Raw genomic sequence first — 12,826 nt, 5'->3', positions numbered from 1 at the left:
TTCCATTAGATAAAATATGCTTTTACACTGTAGAGTTACCATAACAGAACATGAATAATTGTTTTTCTAATATTTGGGGGAAACTTCAAGGGGAAAAAAGCCATTTCTGTCTAAGCAGATGCTAGGAGATATCTGTTAAATTCAGAGTCACCAAAGTCTGAAACAATCATGAATATCTTACAGTCACCTCAGCAGAAAAGAACCTACTAGGAGCTTCCTCATTAAAAAAGTACAATAGTAAAATAACAATAATAATAATAATTAATAATAACAATCTCTTCCCAAGCTACTATGTAGCCTCAACACCACTAGCTGGACTCCTAAATCCTAAAGATAATTTCTTCAAAACTTCCTTTATCAAACTTTGAATAGAAACTACAAACCCTGATAGCATCTTAATGCAAAATAATTAATGCGAAAAGATAACTGTGGGGTGGTGGATTCTAAAATTCTTCACTGTCTGAGATCCCTTTACAGTCATTACTTAAGCCCAAATGCTTTCAGAGAATTTGTATTTGTGATTAAATCCATGGTTTTAGGTTTGTCTTAACAACACACAACAGTGCATTCATTCCCTTCCTCCTCCACCTGACTCCTTCCTTCTCCTCCAGGGATTTACAATTTATAATATATTTTTAAAGGAAGCTCTGACCTCTAAAGAACGATGGAGAAGTTTTTGCTGGGATGATAATAAACTAGAATTTCGCACATTCATTCAATTCAGTATGTAGTTGATGAGTTTTTTCTATTATTTTAATCCTGAGAATTGTTTTCAATAATCTATATTGACATTTGTGAGCAATTAGAATTGTCATTGCTTCTGTGTAGGATTTTAAAAGCTGACAGGCTGTTCGGCGTCCTCTGGAAGCAGCTTGAGGCCCTAACCCAGTGAAACACCCAGTCCTACTGTGTACTGCACGAACCACAACAAAAGCTGTGGTTTCTCCCACACCAGCCTTAAATAGGTTTAAATTAATGCTATTCATCACTGGGTGGGAAGGAAGACAAGGCAAATCCATGCCAGCAGCATTGGGAAATTTCTAACCAACACACTCAAACCTCTTAGCCATAAATGAACTGACCTCCATTCAAAGGTTTGATCTGGAACAACTTTTGCTCTCTCTGCCTTTGAACTCTATCATTCTCACTACATTCCCAGTACAGGATTTTGTTACTCCATTCTAGACAAAGGATACTGTTACTACTCTCAGGTTACACAGAAAACACTCAAGTTTGTTGATTGCTATCTTGAAACAATTAAAAGACATATAAAAATTCCTTAGTGTGAGCATATACAAATAATTTACAGTGCAATCTATCAGCCACAAAACCCACTGTAGACTTGGCTTAACATTACAGTCAGAATTTAAGATAGAATACAATACTGATGTCACCATTTATTAGTCTTATCCCTTCTTCCAAACGTACTTTATCACCACAAATCACAGGAACTAACTGCACAACTTTCTGCAAGGGAGTTTGAAGTACAAAAGAAGTTTAATTATAGTGTATATATAGTCTGAGACTTGAATGTAAACACACAGGCACACATGCCTGCTTGTAGAACATATCGATTACATTGTAGATATGCAAGGCACTCTCAAATTGATGTGGTATGGTACCTAAAAATTATGACATTGTCATAATTGGGCCTAAAACTATAAACTAACAGTATGATACCATTCTTCTTTTAAAAAGGTTTACATGATCACTCTACATGCACTGGTCACCGTCTGGATAAGATAGGTATCCCATCTTTCCATTGCAAGCTTTTCATACTGGAATCATTCCCACTACTTACACAGCGCTCGGGATGCAGCCTGGATGTGCACACACAGCACCCGCAACACACGCTCACAGACACTCCCAATCTTACACCTGCTCTGAAGCAGTAGGAAGTGAATTCTCAATCTGTCAACATGACCATCTGGTCTATCTGCATATCACGGCTTTCTCTAGTATTCTATGAAGGAATGGCAAGCACGAAGCCAAAATAAAATGAAAAAGCACCTGAATGGGAGTATCTCTCTTTTCGTTAAAATGGAATAATATGTGGCACATCGTAGCAGTGATCTAACGAATTTTTTTAAAAATGAACATTCCCAACAGCATAATTAAGTGAACAATCTGGCGCAGGTAATGTGGTAACTGGTAATAATATTGTGCAGGTTTATGGTGCCAGGTACCATGCTTTTGAGACACCTCATCAGCTCTTTCCCTAAGGGATGGGACCTCTGCATTTCTGACCCAAGCAAAAGCAAGTCGGGGGGTGAGTAAGCAGTAACAACTCTACTAAGTGGGAGAGCCAGGGTGTTCATTTCCCACCGCAAAAATAACTGGGTACTCATGCTGCCATTAGGACAACATCAATTCACTTTTAACTCATTGGCTAATTAACAGGAACAACAATTACCTGAGAGAGTCTGGTCACTTATTAGACTTTCAAAGTAAATTTTAAGACTGCTAAAAAACATTTCCCAATTTTAGAAAATTCTTCACCTGCAAAAAAAAAATGAAGATCATTCCATATGATATAGCTTTGGGGCTTAATGTCACTTGAAATTAGCAAAGGTCTTTGTTGAATTAAATCTAATTCTGTTTGTTTAACTTTAGTTTTTAAATCTGGTGACCTCAGAGCTTTCGTTGTACCCCATACTAGGTAATAACTACTAAATATAAATGGTGGCTACCACTCTAAGTCGTAAATGTAGCAATCTTCTTCAGTCCACGCAAGGAATCCTTAAAAAAAAATCTAACCTCTTACAAAATTTAACTAACTCAACTGAGGATTTTTCTAGACTCTGATTACATTACCAGAAGTTATACAGGAGCAGTATTTTAGAAAAGAAAAAAAAAAAAAAAAAGAAACCTCTCCAGAAAGTTCTCGGTTGAGTGCCTACTAATGAACAAAGGTTAACTTTATCTAAAAGGTCAAATGCCTGGTGGCTAAGGTTATGACCTTAACAACTTAAATTGTGACCTTGCCACGTGCCGGTATAGTGTAGATTCTGATACAGATCATCTGGTAAAAGCTGGTCATAAATTAGCTTTACTGTTCCATACCCACAAAGAAAACCACTGGCCACAATACCGTAACATAGGCTACATGGAAGGACAACTCAGAGACCATGCTAAGGGCATAACGTGGCTTTGTTCTTTTATACCTCTAATGAAATGAAACTCTCAGGCTTATGAAATAACTCCAGTTTCAGTACACTAGTTACTATTTATCGGCCACGAAATTAACACCGTTCTAATACCACTGGATTTAAGGGAAAACTTGGAATGTAGTTATGTATTGTATTTTAGTATCTCAATAAGCCTTAAACCACCTCTGCTTAAAAAAAAAAAAAGATCATGCCCACATTTACTTTCAATATTCTCTAAAAATTTTACTTTTCACCAAAGAAGCTGCCGATGGATGAGGCAATAATTATTGTACCTATTTTTGGAAGCAAAAGATCTCACTTCTGTGGCCGTCGTAGGAGAAAGAAAAGGGACATCTTTTTAGGAGGAAAAAAATACGTTTTGAAAGAAAGAAAGAAAAAAACTACACAATAGGTAAAAAGGCCACAATAGTTCTGGCATGTATCTTGAAGCACGTTTCAGAGTCTCTGCCTCCTGCCAATACTGGCAAGTTCTCAAAACTTTTAAGGAGGTAAAAACATTGTTTAGTGTTTACAAATCTTCAGTATTATAACAGATGCTTGTCAAATCAGTTGTATGTAAGTTGACCAATCTACCTCATATTTGTATTGGCAGCTTATCTTCCACAAATAGCAAATCTCAAAATCGCTTAAATCAAATTTGTAATATTTTCAGACAAAAGATCCTTACTATTTTCTTTTGCAACCTTTCAGCTATGCTGGAGAATAGCAGCCATTACTGATGTCCTGTAGAAACCAATGGCCAGACGCTTGGCCCCTGTTCAGGCGTAAGGAGGAATTCTGGGATATATCACGAAAACCAAACCAAAAGGTAGTCTGATCCACATTGCAGTCGATGAATTTTTCATAAGCAATAAAGATGCACACTCTCTTAGGCAACCTTTTTAAACATCTTTTCATCAACATCACCCCTTCAGGAATAACGCCAACCAGAAACTTTTGTTAGCTCAAGGATTTGAAGCAACAAGCATAAAAATAAACCATCAACAATCAAAGGTAACACGGGTACTGGGAATAGCAAAAACAGCTGCATTTCTTTTAGATCTAAGGGAAAACTAAAGCCGAACTTAGAATGGGTCTGTCCTGCTCACTATGGTTAAAAAAAAAAAAAAAAAAAACTTCACAGGAATTTCATATTGGGGCTATCTTCTAAGAAAGCAGACATTTGATTTACCTCACTTGTTGTTACCCCAAGTTCATAGGTCAGCCAAGTACTATAATTTAGAAATGATTTTCCTATCTTTCTAAAAGAAAACCACACTATTTTGAATAGTGCTCCTTGAAAGCATTATAGCCCATGCTTTTTTTTCTTTGCACCTTGATGCACTTATAGGTGCAAATAAATGGAAAAATAAAAGTTAACTTTGCTCTTGCCATAGACAAAACAAATGAATAACAGAATAGTAAAGGGCCACTTGTTCCCGCTTAGGGATCAGTCGTGACATATTGCTTTTTCATTTTTGCTATTCAGAACTGGCTTAATGCAAAAGGCACTCCTTATAATTAAATATACATTTTCAAAAACCCAAATATTTGAGCCACTCACAGAGCACATCCTCTGAAATACTCAACTATCCTCTGCCAACTGAATGCAAATGATGATGTGACATGCTTGCAAAGTTAATTTCTCCAGCTTCTTAAGTAAGGACAGATGGATAACAAAAGTCCTCTTCCTAAACCATATTTTGTGGAAAATAATAGAAAGCAGAGTATCCACTGACCTTTGGAAAAAATAGTTACCATTTTTAGAACTAAAAATTTTTTGCAGAAAAGTGCAATGTTGACTTTACAGGTAGTATCTCCTCTCTCCTTTGTCAAAAAATAAACTCCCACAAATACATGATCTCTGCAAAGAGCCACCGGTAGGACTCTATAACTTTCCCTTTCTTCCATCTGGCTCAAGGAACTGCCATGAAGGCAATCTAGCAAGACTGATATGTACATATAAAAAGTCAACAAGTTACACAAGACCTAAGCTTTTACATAACACAATGAGCCTTTTGTCTAAAAACGAGACGAAAGGAACAAAGTAGAAATTGACTGTTTTAGCCAGTTCTCCACAGTTTTATCCTGACTTGCTATTCTAGATGCTGAAACATGCACTGGTAAAAACATGTCTCAAAAAAAAAAAGTGAGTTTAATAAAATCCAGAACAACTCCCCTCCAGGTAGTTATCAATAGCAACTTTTCAATGTACTCAGGCACTGTTTAGTTACTTTTAATGTTAACCCCTCTGTCAATTACTTAAGCAGTTTTGTTGGTTGATTGGTTTCTCTGGCTATTTGAAACTACACTAAGAATTCCTAAAACAAAGCTACTCAGCTTGTGTATGAATGTGATTACCTTTCCTTCATAAATGATGAGCAATTTGATAGTATTCTTACCTCCAACTTCTTAATTGGCAAAAGGGTTCAAGAGGCCCCAGTAGGCTAAAAAATACTCCCAGTAGAAAAGCAACTAACAAGATTGCCTTGCCACCAAACTAAACGACCTTTAACTAGATCACTTGCCTGTTAAAATACCTTTTTTACTCCAAAGGTTTTCATAAGGCCTTATCTCCCACCTCATCCCAAAAAAAAAAAAGATCGAAACTTCAGGCCCCTGTTGGGGACTACCACTTACCAAAAGATCTGAACATAGTAAGAATTCTCTCAAAGCTATGCTTGGGCACCTACATAAAGCTGGAACCGGACACAGAAAGCTTCAGGCTGTGCTAACTAGTCTATGAGAAACCACACTGGCTCTAAGTACCTGGCCTGTACCATGGATTGCTCAGGAAAGATCAGGCATATATAAAGTCATCAGGAAAGAAACACACACACACACAAGAAAGCAGAAGGATTTCTCACCATCGCACTTACCTGCTGCATGCACAAAGTATGCCAAATATAAATCGAGTTCCTTAACAGAGACCCCTATGTGATGGGGCTGGACACAGAGCCCTGGATTAGAGCATTGCGGGGACTTTACAAGGCGCTCGCCATCAGTACTTTCCAGCGGAATACCTTTGAACAAGATCACCATAACAAGGTCCAACCTCCAGACTTTATCTGCCTGGCGGAGGCAGTCAATTCTTCGCATCTTGCCTTTCTGGTCTGGGTTGGACAGAACACAACATGGAGGCTTTTTCCCTGTGACTGTAAGAACAAAATCCTCTCGGTACTCAGGTCTGATATCTTTCCGTAACTTTGCCAGAAGTCGAGATGCCCACTTCTGCTTGACCTCTGGTTTTTCACTTAGCAATTCATCCTTCACGGCTCTCTCTTCTTCTTTTGACATACGCTTTTCGTGTTTTTTGAAGTATTTTCGTTTTCGGGCCTGCAGGTTGAACCATGTGTAGGCAAAGGCTCTGACGTGCGGCAGAAGTGCTTCAATGAAAGGATGAAATTCATCCTAGGAGAAGGCACAGAAACCAAATGATGAAAACAAGGAAAACAAAAAGGAACAGCTTTCATCAGAGGGCCACCTTAAAAGTAATTTCTCCTTTCACATAAAAATTGAATTGAGCACTGCATTACCCAAATTCCACCTACAATCTCTCATGCCCCTTCCGGAAAGAAGGAACAAGGCCATCAGTATCATCTCTCCCGAGCTGAAAGAAGTTGCTAAAACTTAAAAGATATTTAGCTATGTTCCCCAAAGTGCATCAGCCTCTACTGTTGGGCCTAGGGATCCTTTAGATAGTACATGAAGCTTCTCTCCATGCTTATAATAATATATAATCTTAACCCTATTTCAAGGAGGACATATCTAATTTGTCCCTATCTTGACCTCACCACTTGTAGTACAGCCAGGGCCTGGCCGCCAGATTGGCAAATCCTGAACATTCAGATGCCAGTCAATGTTTATGGAAGTCTTAGAGCAAAAATCCCCACTATCAATGAAAGCAAAGGCTTGTCCTCTAAAATACCTCACGTAGACTCTGTTCTATTTCATATGCATTTTGGTGGTATCTTAAGTTCTCTCGCAAACATGGGAGTGGCACATAATTTTTTTTTAATTCAAAAAGAAAATTTTGGCAGGGTCTTCATACAAAAGAAGAATTTGATGTTCATCAGGCTACCATAAAACATCCATGCCTTAGATATAATCTCTGATACCATATGGGAATGAAAAAAAAAAGTGGGAGTAGAGGACATGGAGAATTAAAAAATAAATAAACAAAAAAAAAGCATACATGCCAAAAAGCAACTAACTGCATCACAACTCTGTTGCAAATAAATACATTTAATTTACTGATAGGATTGTGACATGCCTTCAGTAATAATGAAAAAAATAGATTATTTAATTTTTAAAAATAATATTTCTGCTTTTTTCCCCACAGAGAAGCAGAGAACCTGGTATGCTCAAGTTTATGAGATTCCAGGAAAAACCCTCACGGACACCTTTTAAAATTTGAAAATAAAATTCAATTGAAACCATTTAAATTTTTCTCCCTTTTTTTACTCAAAATGTCTGATTCTTTTAACATTTAGTTAGGAAATACAAATATTTAAAAAAAATTAATTAAACAGTAACCTCTCCACAGGGTTTTCGGAGTACATCTAACTTTTGATTAACTAGTCCATACTACTCTTACATAACTTCTTTCTGCCACATAACCTCCCCTAAAGGTAAATTACTTACTTCCAAATAAATAAGGATAAGAAAACTAAATAGATGTTTGATGACTTTTTTAAGGGTATAGTGAAAATATTATGAAATGCATTCTTGTTGAGTTTGGTATACTGAACCAGAGATATGCTTTTGAAATGCAAGTATTGTCCAAAATAGTCAAAGAAAATGTTAAATTTCTTAATGTTCAGCTATAAAATGAGTAAAATATTTCAATAGACAAGTCTGCTAAAAATTTATAAATTATAATCAATCATCTGAGCGTAACAAGTGACTGTTTTTTTAAAAAGGATATATATTAATATAATATGTCATAAATCACTGCAATAATTGACATTTTTCCTCTCAGCACAAGTTCTATATTCTGTTTCAAGTCGAGCTTTGAAAAATGGCCCCCTTTCAATAAAAGAAATCCAAAGAGAAATAGTTAGCTTTCGTATCATGTGCATTCTTCAAGTGGAAGGCCAAAAGCAAAAAATACAAGAATTATCTTATTCTTTCCCATAAACCATTAGCATTTTTAAAATGTGTGATGTTTGAGAATCTTCTTATCCTCACTCTTTAGATGAAAGAAATACGAGGAGAGTCACAGTTTATCTGTTAAGGCATATGCCAAACCACAAAGCATTTAAACATTACTAAATTCTGAGCTCATCCTCGAAATGTTCTGAAACACATAAATTTTAAGTTTGAAACAACCGTTCACTTAGACTGATTTTCTTATAGATTCAGGACATACTGAGGACCAGCATTCGGCAAAGAATTCCTGCAGTTTACCTTAAATTACACAGTAAGCTTTCACCAAAGGGAAGACTTCATTTTAAAGTCTCAGCCCCATTTCATACTGCAAAAGAAAATAACTTAGTTCCAAAAAATTCACATCTATATCAAAATATTATTTTATTTACAACTTTTTATTTGAATTATCATTTTAAGTAAACATTCTAATATGGCATTGTATTTTTTATGTCCAACAATAGTCCCAAAATGCTTTTTAAAACACACACACACACACACACACACACACACACACACACAACCCTAGGAACTGTGTTTCTTCCTGTTAAGAAGCATTCTATTTACCTGCCAACAAAATGCCTACATATCTCACCCTAAAAATCTGTGAATAAGGCCAACTGTGTCAACCAGTCATTAAGAATAAAGTAAGTCTCCAGTTTTGCATCAAACGTATTTATAAAATGTTATTTTCCAAAAGTTGCTACAATGTATTATCGGAAATACACAATATTGTGTATAGCTTTACTCCCATGCACATTTACAGCTCCAGTTAATTTTTTTAATTTATCGTTCTCAACCTATGGTTAAAAATATTTCAAAATATCCAAACTTTAAAAAAAAAGATCAATTTGTAGGAAATGTCCTGGAATAGTCTAAATGATTAATTTTTAAACAGATATGTCCTTATAAAGCATGTTGCTGAACAAAATGCCATAAGCTACTATAATATTTCAAAATATTCAAGAGGAAACAAAGAGCATTTTACATAGGTAGCTGGCAAGAATGTTCCAGGCCACCAATTAAAAAATAAACCTGAAAACCTGTTTCAAAGGCCATCTTAAATGTTGGTCTGTTTGAGAGCAAGCCAAGTTCAAGCACCTCAGAATATGGATATTTCTGAAAACTATTTTTAAAAAAAACTCACCTATAAATTTCTACTGGGTTATCACTATTTAGCCAGGTACATGGTTTGTTTATAGTATGTCCATCCTGGAATAAAATATGACGTCTGGCATTTTCTTGATAAAGTTTTTAAAAGTACGAATAAGTAAATAGAGTTTCCGCTTTTTATGTATAGCACTTGTATCACTGGGCTTACTGATCTTTTTTACTTTTTAATGAGCAATAAACTACCTAAGTTTTTCTTTCTGAAACTGGCTCTAAAGCGTTATAAATACTCCAGAAAGTTAAATAAATTGTAAATCAATTTTTAACCCCCCCCATAAAATAAATGATCCTTCATCCACTATTTATTGTACATTTTCTTCACAAACTGTTACACTAAGAAAGCATTTCTCTTAGTGGCGTTTCAGAAGGAGGCCTAGTGAATCCATCAATCAACACTGCCAAATATGTAGTGGGGGGGGGGGGAGGTGGAGAAGAAGAAAAAAAAAACTTTCTATAGCTCATGAACCAAAAGAGGTCAATTTTATTAAATACCTGATTCTACCCTGGGCCTGCATGATACACAGGTTTCCTTACACATGCAGGACTCCGAAAGGTAAGTTTATGTTTTCTTAAGAAGACGCTGATGTATATTAGGGTCTTCTCTCTCAATGGCAACACACTGGCATTATCTACAAGTTCTCTGGGTGGCAAACTTTTGCCAAGTAGAACTTCAGCCTTCGAATCTCAGCATTTTTACTGCAGTCTATAATTCATTCAAATTATCTTACACTTTGCATCTTATCCATATGCAATCGTGAGCCTTGCCAGAAGTGGTTGGAAAAGTTTCATTCCATACTTCCACAAGTTACTAAAATAAGAACTTTGGAAGTTTGTTGGGGGGGGGGGCTCTTTCTTACAATAACCAAAAGCAACTGCTATCCATTATTAATGCTAGGCCTAAATCCCAAACAGACCATTTCAACATAAAAATGCATTTAAGAGTCTTCTGAGATCAAATAGCCACTATCATTACTGCTAGATACTGCAGTAAGAAAGGATGTCGTGGCAAATAACCCCAGAATCTAGAGAGGAGAGAGCAAACAACTGATGCTTTTCAGTTCTTCCCAAGTCATCTGGTTAAACCGTTATCTCCGGCTATATGAAGGCAAGAAGTGAGAGCAGATTTTCGGAAGGGACTGGTGAATAAACATTTTATTTGAAGCTTAATAAGTTTATGTAGGTGCTTAATGGCTAGATCGCAATGTACCAAACCAGAATCAAAACTCACGGGTGGTTTCTTTTTTTGTCCCCCTCCCCCCAAAAAAGAAAAGAAAAATTAGCGCACAACTATTCTGACTTCAGGCCTTTTAGTCAAAGAAAGTAAATACTGTATTGAAAAGGGCTCAGATTTTAGGGCCTCGAAGTAGCAGTATTTTGCCTGAGGGTGGTGCAGGGCTCGGAGGGACGGACTCGCAGGGTGGGGGGGGGGTAGAACGGAGGGGCGGTGGGTGCGCAGACCCCCACGCTCCGAGTGGAGTCGGAGGGGGAAAAGTTGCCCCCGTCCTGCGCGCACGGAGCGGCCGGAATCGCGCAGTGGCGACGACGGGAGGCGGCGGCAGGGGGGTGGAGGGGGAGGTGTGCGTGTGCGTGTGTGTGTGTGTGTGTGTGTGTGTGTGTGTGTGTGTGTGTGTGTGTGTGTGTGTGTGTGTGTGTGTGTGTGTGTGTGGTGGCGGGGGGAAGGAACCGTGTCCGGCCCGGGGCCGCGGATCTCAAGCTCCAACTCCGCCCGGAGCACCCGGGCCCCGCGCAGCCCGCGGCCTTAGTTGCCCGCCGCACCCGCGCAGCGTGGACTCGTCCCGGCCCCGAAAACTTTCACTCGGGGAAAAGCAAGCGAGCGAGCGGGCGGGCGGGCGGGCAGCGAGTGCGCGGGCGGGCGGGCGGGCGGGCGGGCGGCGAGGACGCAGGCTCCACCCGGCCGGCGCGGGGCGACGCGCGTCCACGCAGCCCCGCTCGGCCGAGGAGCTCCGCCGGCCGCCCCGTCCGCGTCCAAGGGGCGCTGTCCCGAGCCGGGGTACGGACGACGGCCGAGACCCCGGAGGCTGACAATAAACAAAAGTAAAAAAAAAAGAGAGAGAGAGAGCGAGAGAGAGAGTTTGGGGGGCGGGGGAGGTGGCGGGGTCCGCGCGGGCTCCGGGGGAAGTGGGGGGGCCGGGCCGTGGGCGCCGGCACCCGCGGCGTTGCTGCACTCGGGGGGCTGCGGCTGCCGGCAGAGCGCGGGGTGCGCGGTGCACTCCGTGCGCGGGTCCCCCCCCCCTTTCCCCGGGCGCGGCGGAACTACCCGGAGCCTCCGCTCCGGGCGGCAGAATTCGCTGAGTCCAGATTTCAGTGTGTCATGGGCTGCAACCCCGCGGAAACACGTGCGGGGCGTCCGAACACACCGCCGTTCCGCAGTCCGGCGCCCCGATATTAATTAACGCATTAATAAGAGGGCGCCATTAGCCATGTGCCCACACAAATGGCCGTGCAAGAGGAATGCACCCGCATGGAAACAAAGTTACTTTCTGAAAGCTGAATTTCTCTCCCCCTCCTCCCCTCCCAGCCCCTCCACACGCGCGCGCGCACACACTCACACACACACACACAGAAACACGCGCAGACACGGGCACACACCGAGACACATGCCCCGGGCCCAGCCGGCGTGACGGTCCCAGGTTCCCCCCCCCAACACACACACACCCCTGCCCAGCCACAGACGGGCGCCCCCCCTCCAGTCACCCGACCCCCCTCCTCACCCCCTCCGCATCCCAACAGCTGCTTACCTGGGTGAGACAGAGCGGAGAATACATAACTGCCGGGCGGTGGGGTGTGCGTGTGCGTCTGGGTGTGCGGTTTGGAGGTGTGCGTGAGTGTGGGTGAGAGAGGAGAGAGAGGGAGAGAGGAAGAGAGAGGAGAGAGAAAGAGAAGAGAGAGAGAGGGAGAGGAGGGGGGGAAGAAAAAAAAATCAAGCCTGCTTCTTGCGTTCACATTTCCAACTCGGCTCAACTGCAGCCAGCCAGCGCTATTGCCGCTCCATGGGCTGAACTTTAACCCCGCCTAGAGTTTCCCTACACTCCACTATACCGTCTACTGTACGCGGGCGTTAAAGGCATAGCGCACCCTTTCCCGCTCCCGCGCCGGCCCGGCCCGGGTGCCCGTGAGCTGCCCGCGCGCCCGCCTCCGCCTCCTCTCTGCACCGCACCGCACAGCCGCCGCCCGCTCGCGCCGCCGCCGCCGGGGGGCGGGGGAGGGGGGCGTGGGGGAGGGGGGCGGCTGCGGCGCCGCGGCCAGCCCGGGTCCCCAGCCTCCGCGGCCGCTCGCGCTCACCCACCCGCCCGCCAGCCCAGCCCAGCCCAGCCGAGCCAGCCGGGTCTCCACTCGCT

General features: G+C 41.4%; 1 protein-coding gene across 5 annotated transcripts in view; it reads right to left on the bottom strand.

Annotated features, from left to right (window-relative positions):
- Nucleotides 1–12,622, bottom strand: part of Nfia (nuclear factor I A) — a 379,923-nt gene extending 367,301 nt beyond the window's left edge. For 2 of the 5 annotated variants that reach the window (XM_069987171.1, XM_069987175.1), the window contains exons 1-2: nucleotides 12,227–12,620; nucleotides 6,029–6,560 (exon numbers count right to left, since the gene is read on the bottom strand). In XM_069987171.1, the coding sequence (XP_069843272.1) occupies nucleotides 6,029–6,560; nucleotides 12,227–12,253 (559 nt within the window). In that variant the 5' untranslated portion in view covers nucleotides 12,254–12,620. Of the gene's footprint in view, nucleotides 1–6,028; nucleotides 6,561–12,226 lie in introns of all 5 variants that reach the window. The other 3 variants (XM_069987173.1, XM_069987172.1, XM_069987174.1) reach the window with 3 other exon arrangements.
- Nucleotides 12,623–12,826: the final 204 nt, after the last annotated feature.

This window comes from Dipodomys merriami, unplaced genomic scaffold (assembly GCF_024711535.1).
Source record: "Dipodomys merriami isolate MVZ:Mamm:240054 unplaced genomic scaffold, mDipMer1.0.p SCAF_34, whole genome shotgun sequence".
NCBI classification, from domain to species: Eukaryota; Metazoa; Chordata; class Mammalia; order Rodentia; family Heteromyidae; genus Dipodomys; species Dipodomys merriami.
This window is presented reverse-complemented; position numbering and strand designations above follow the sequence as displayed.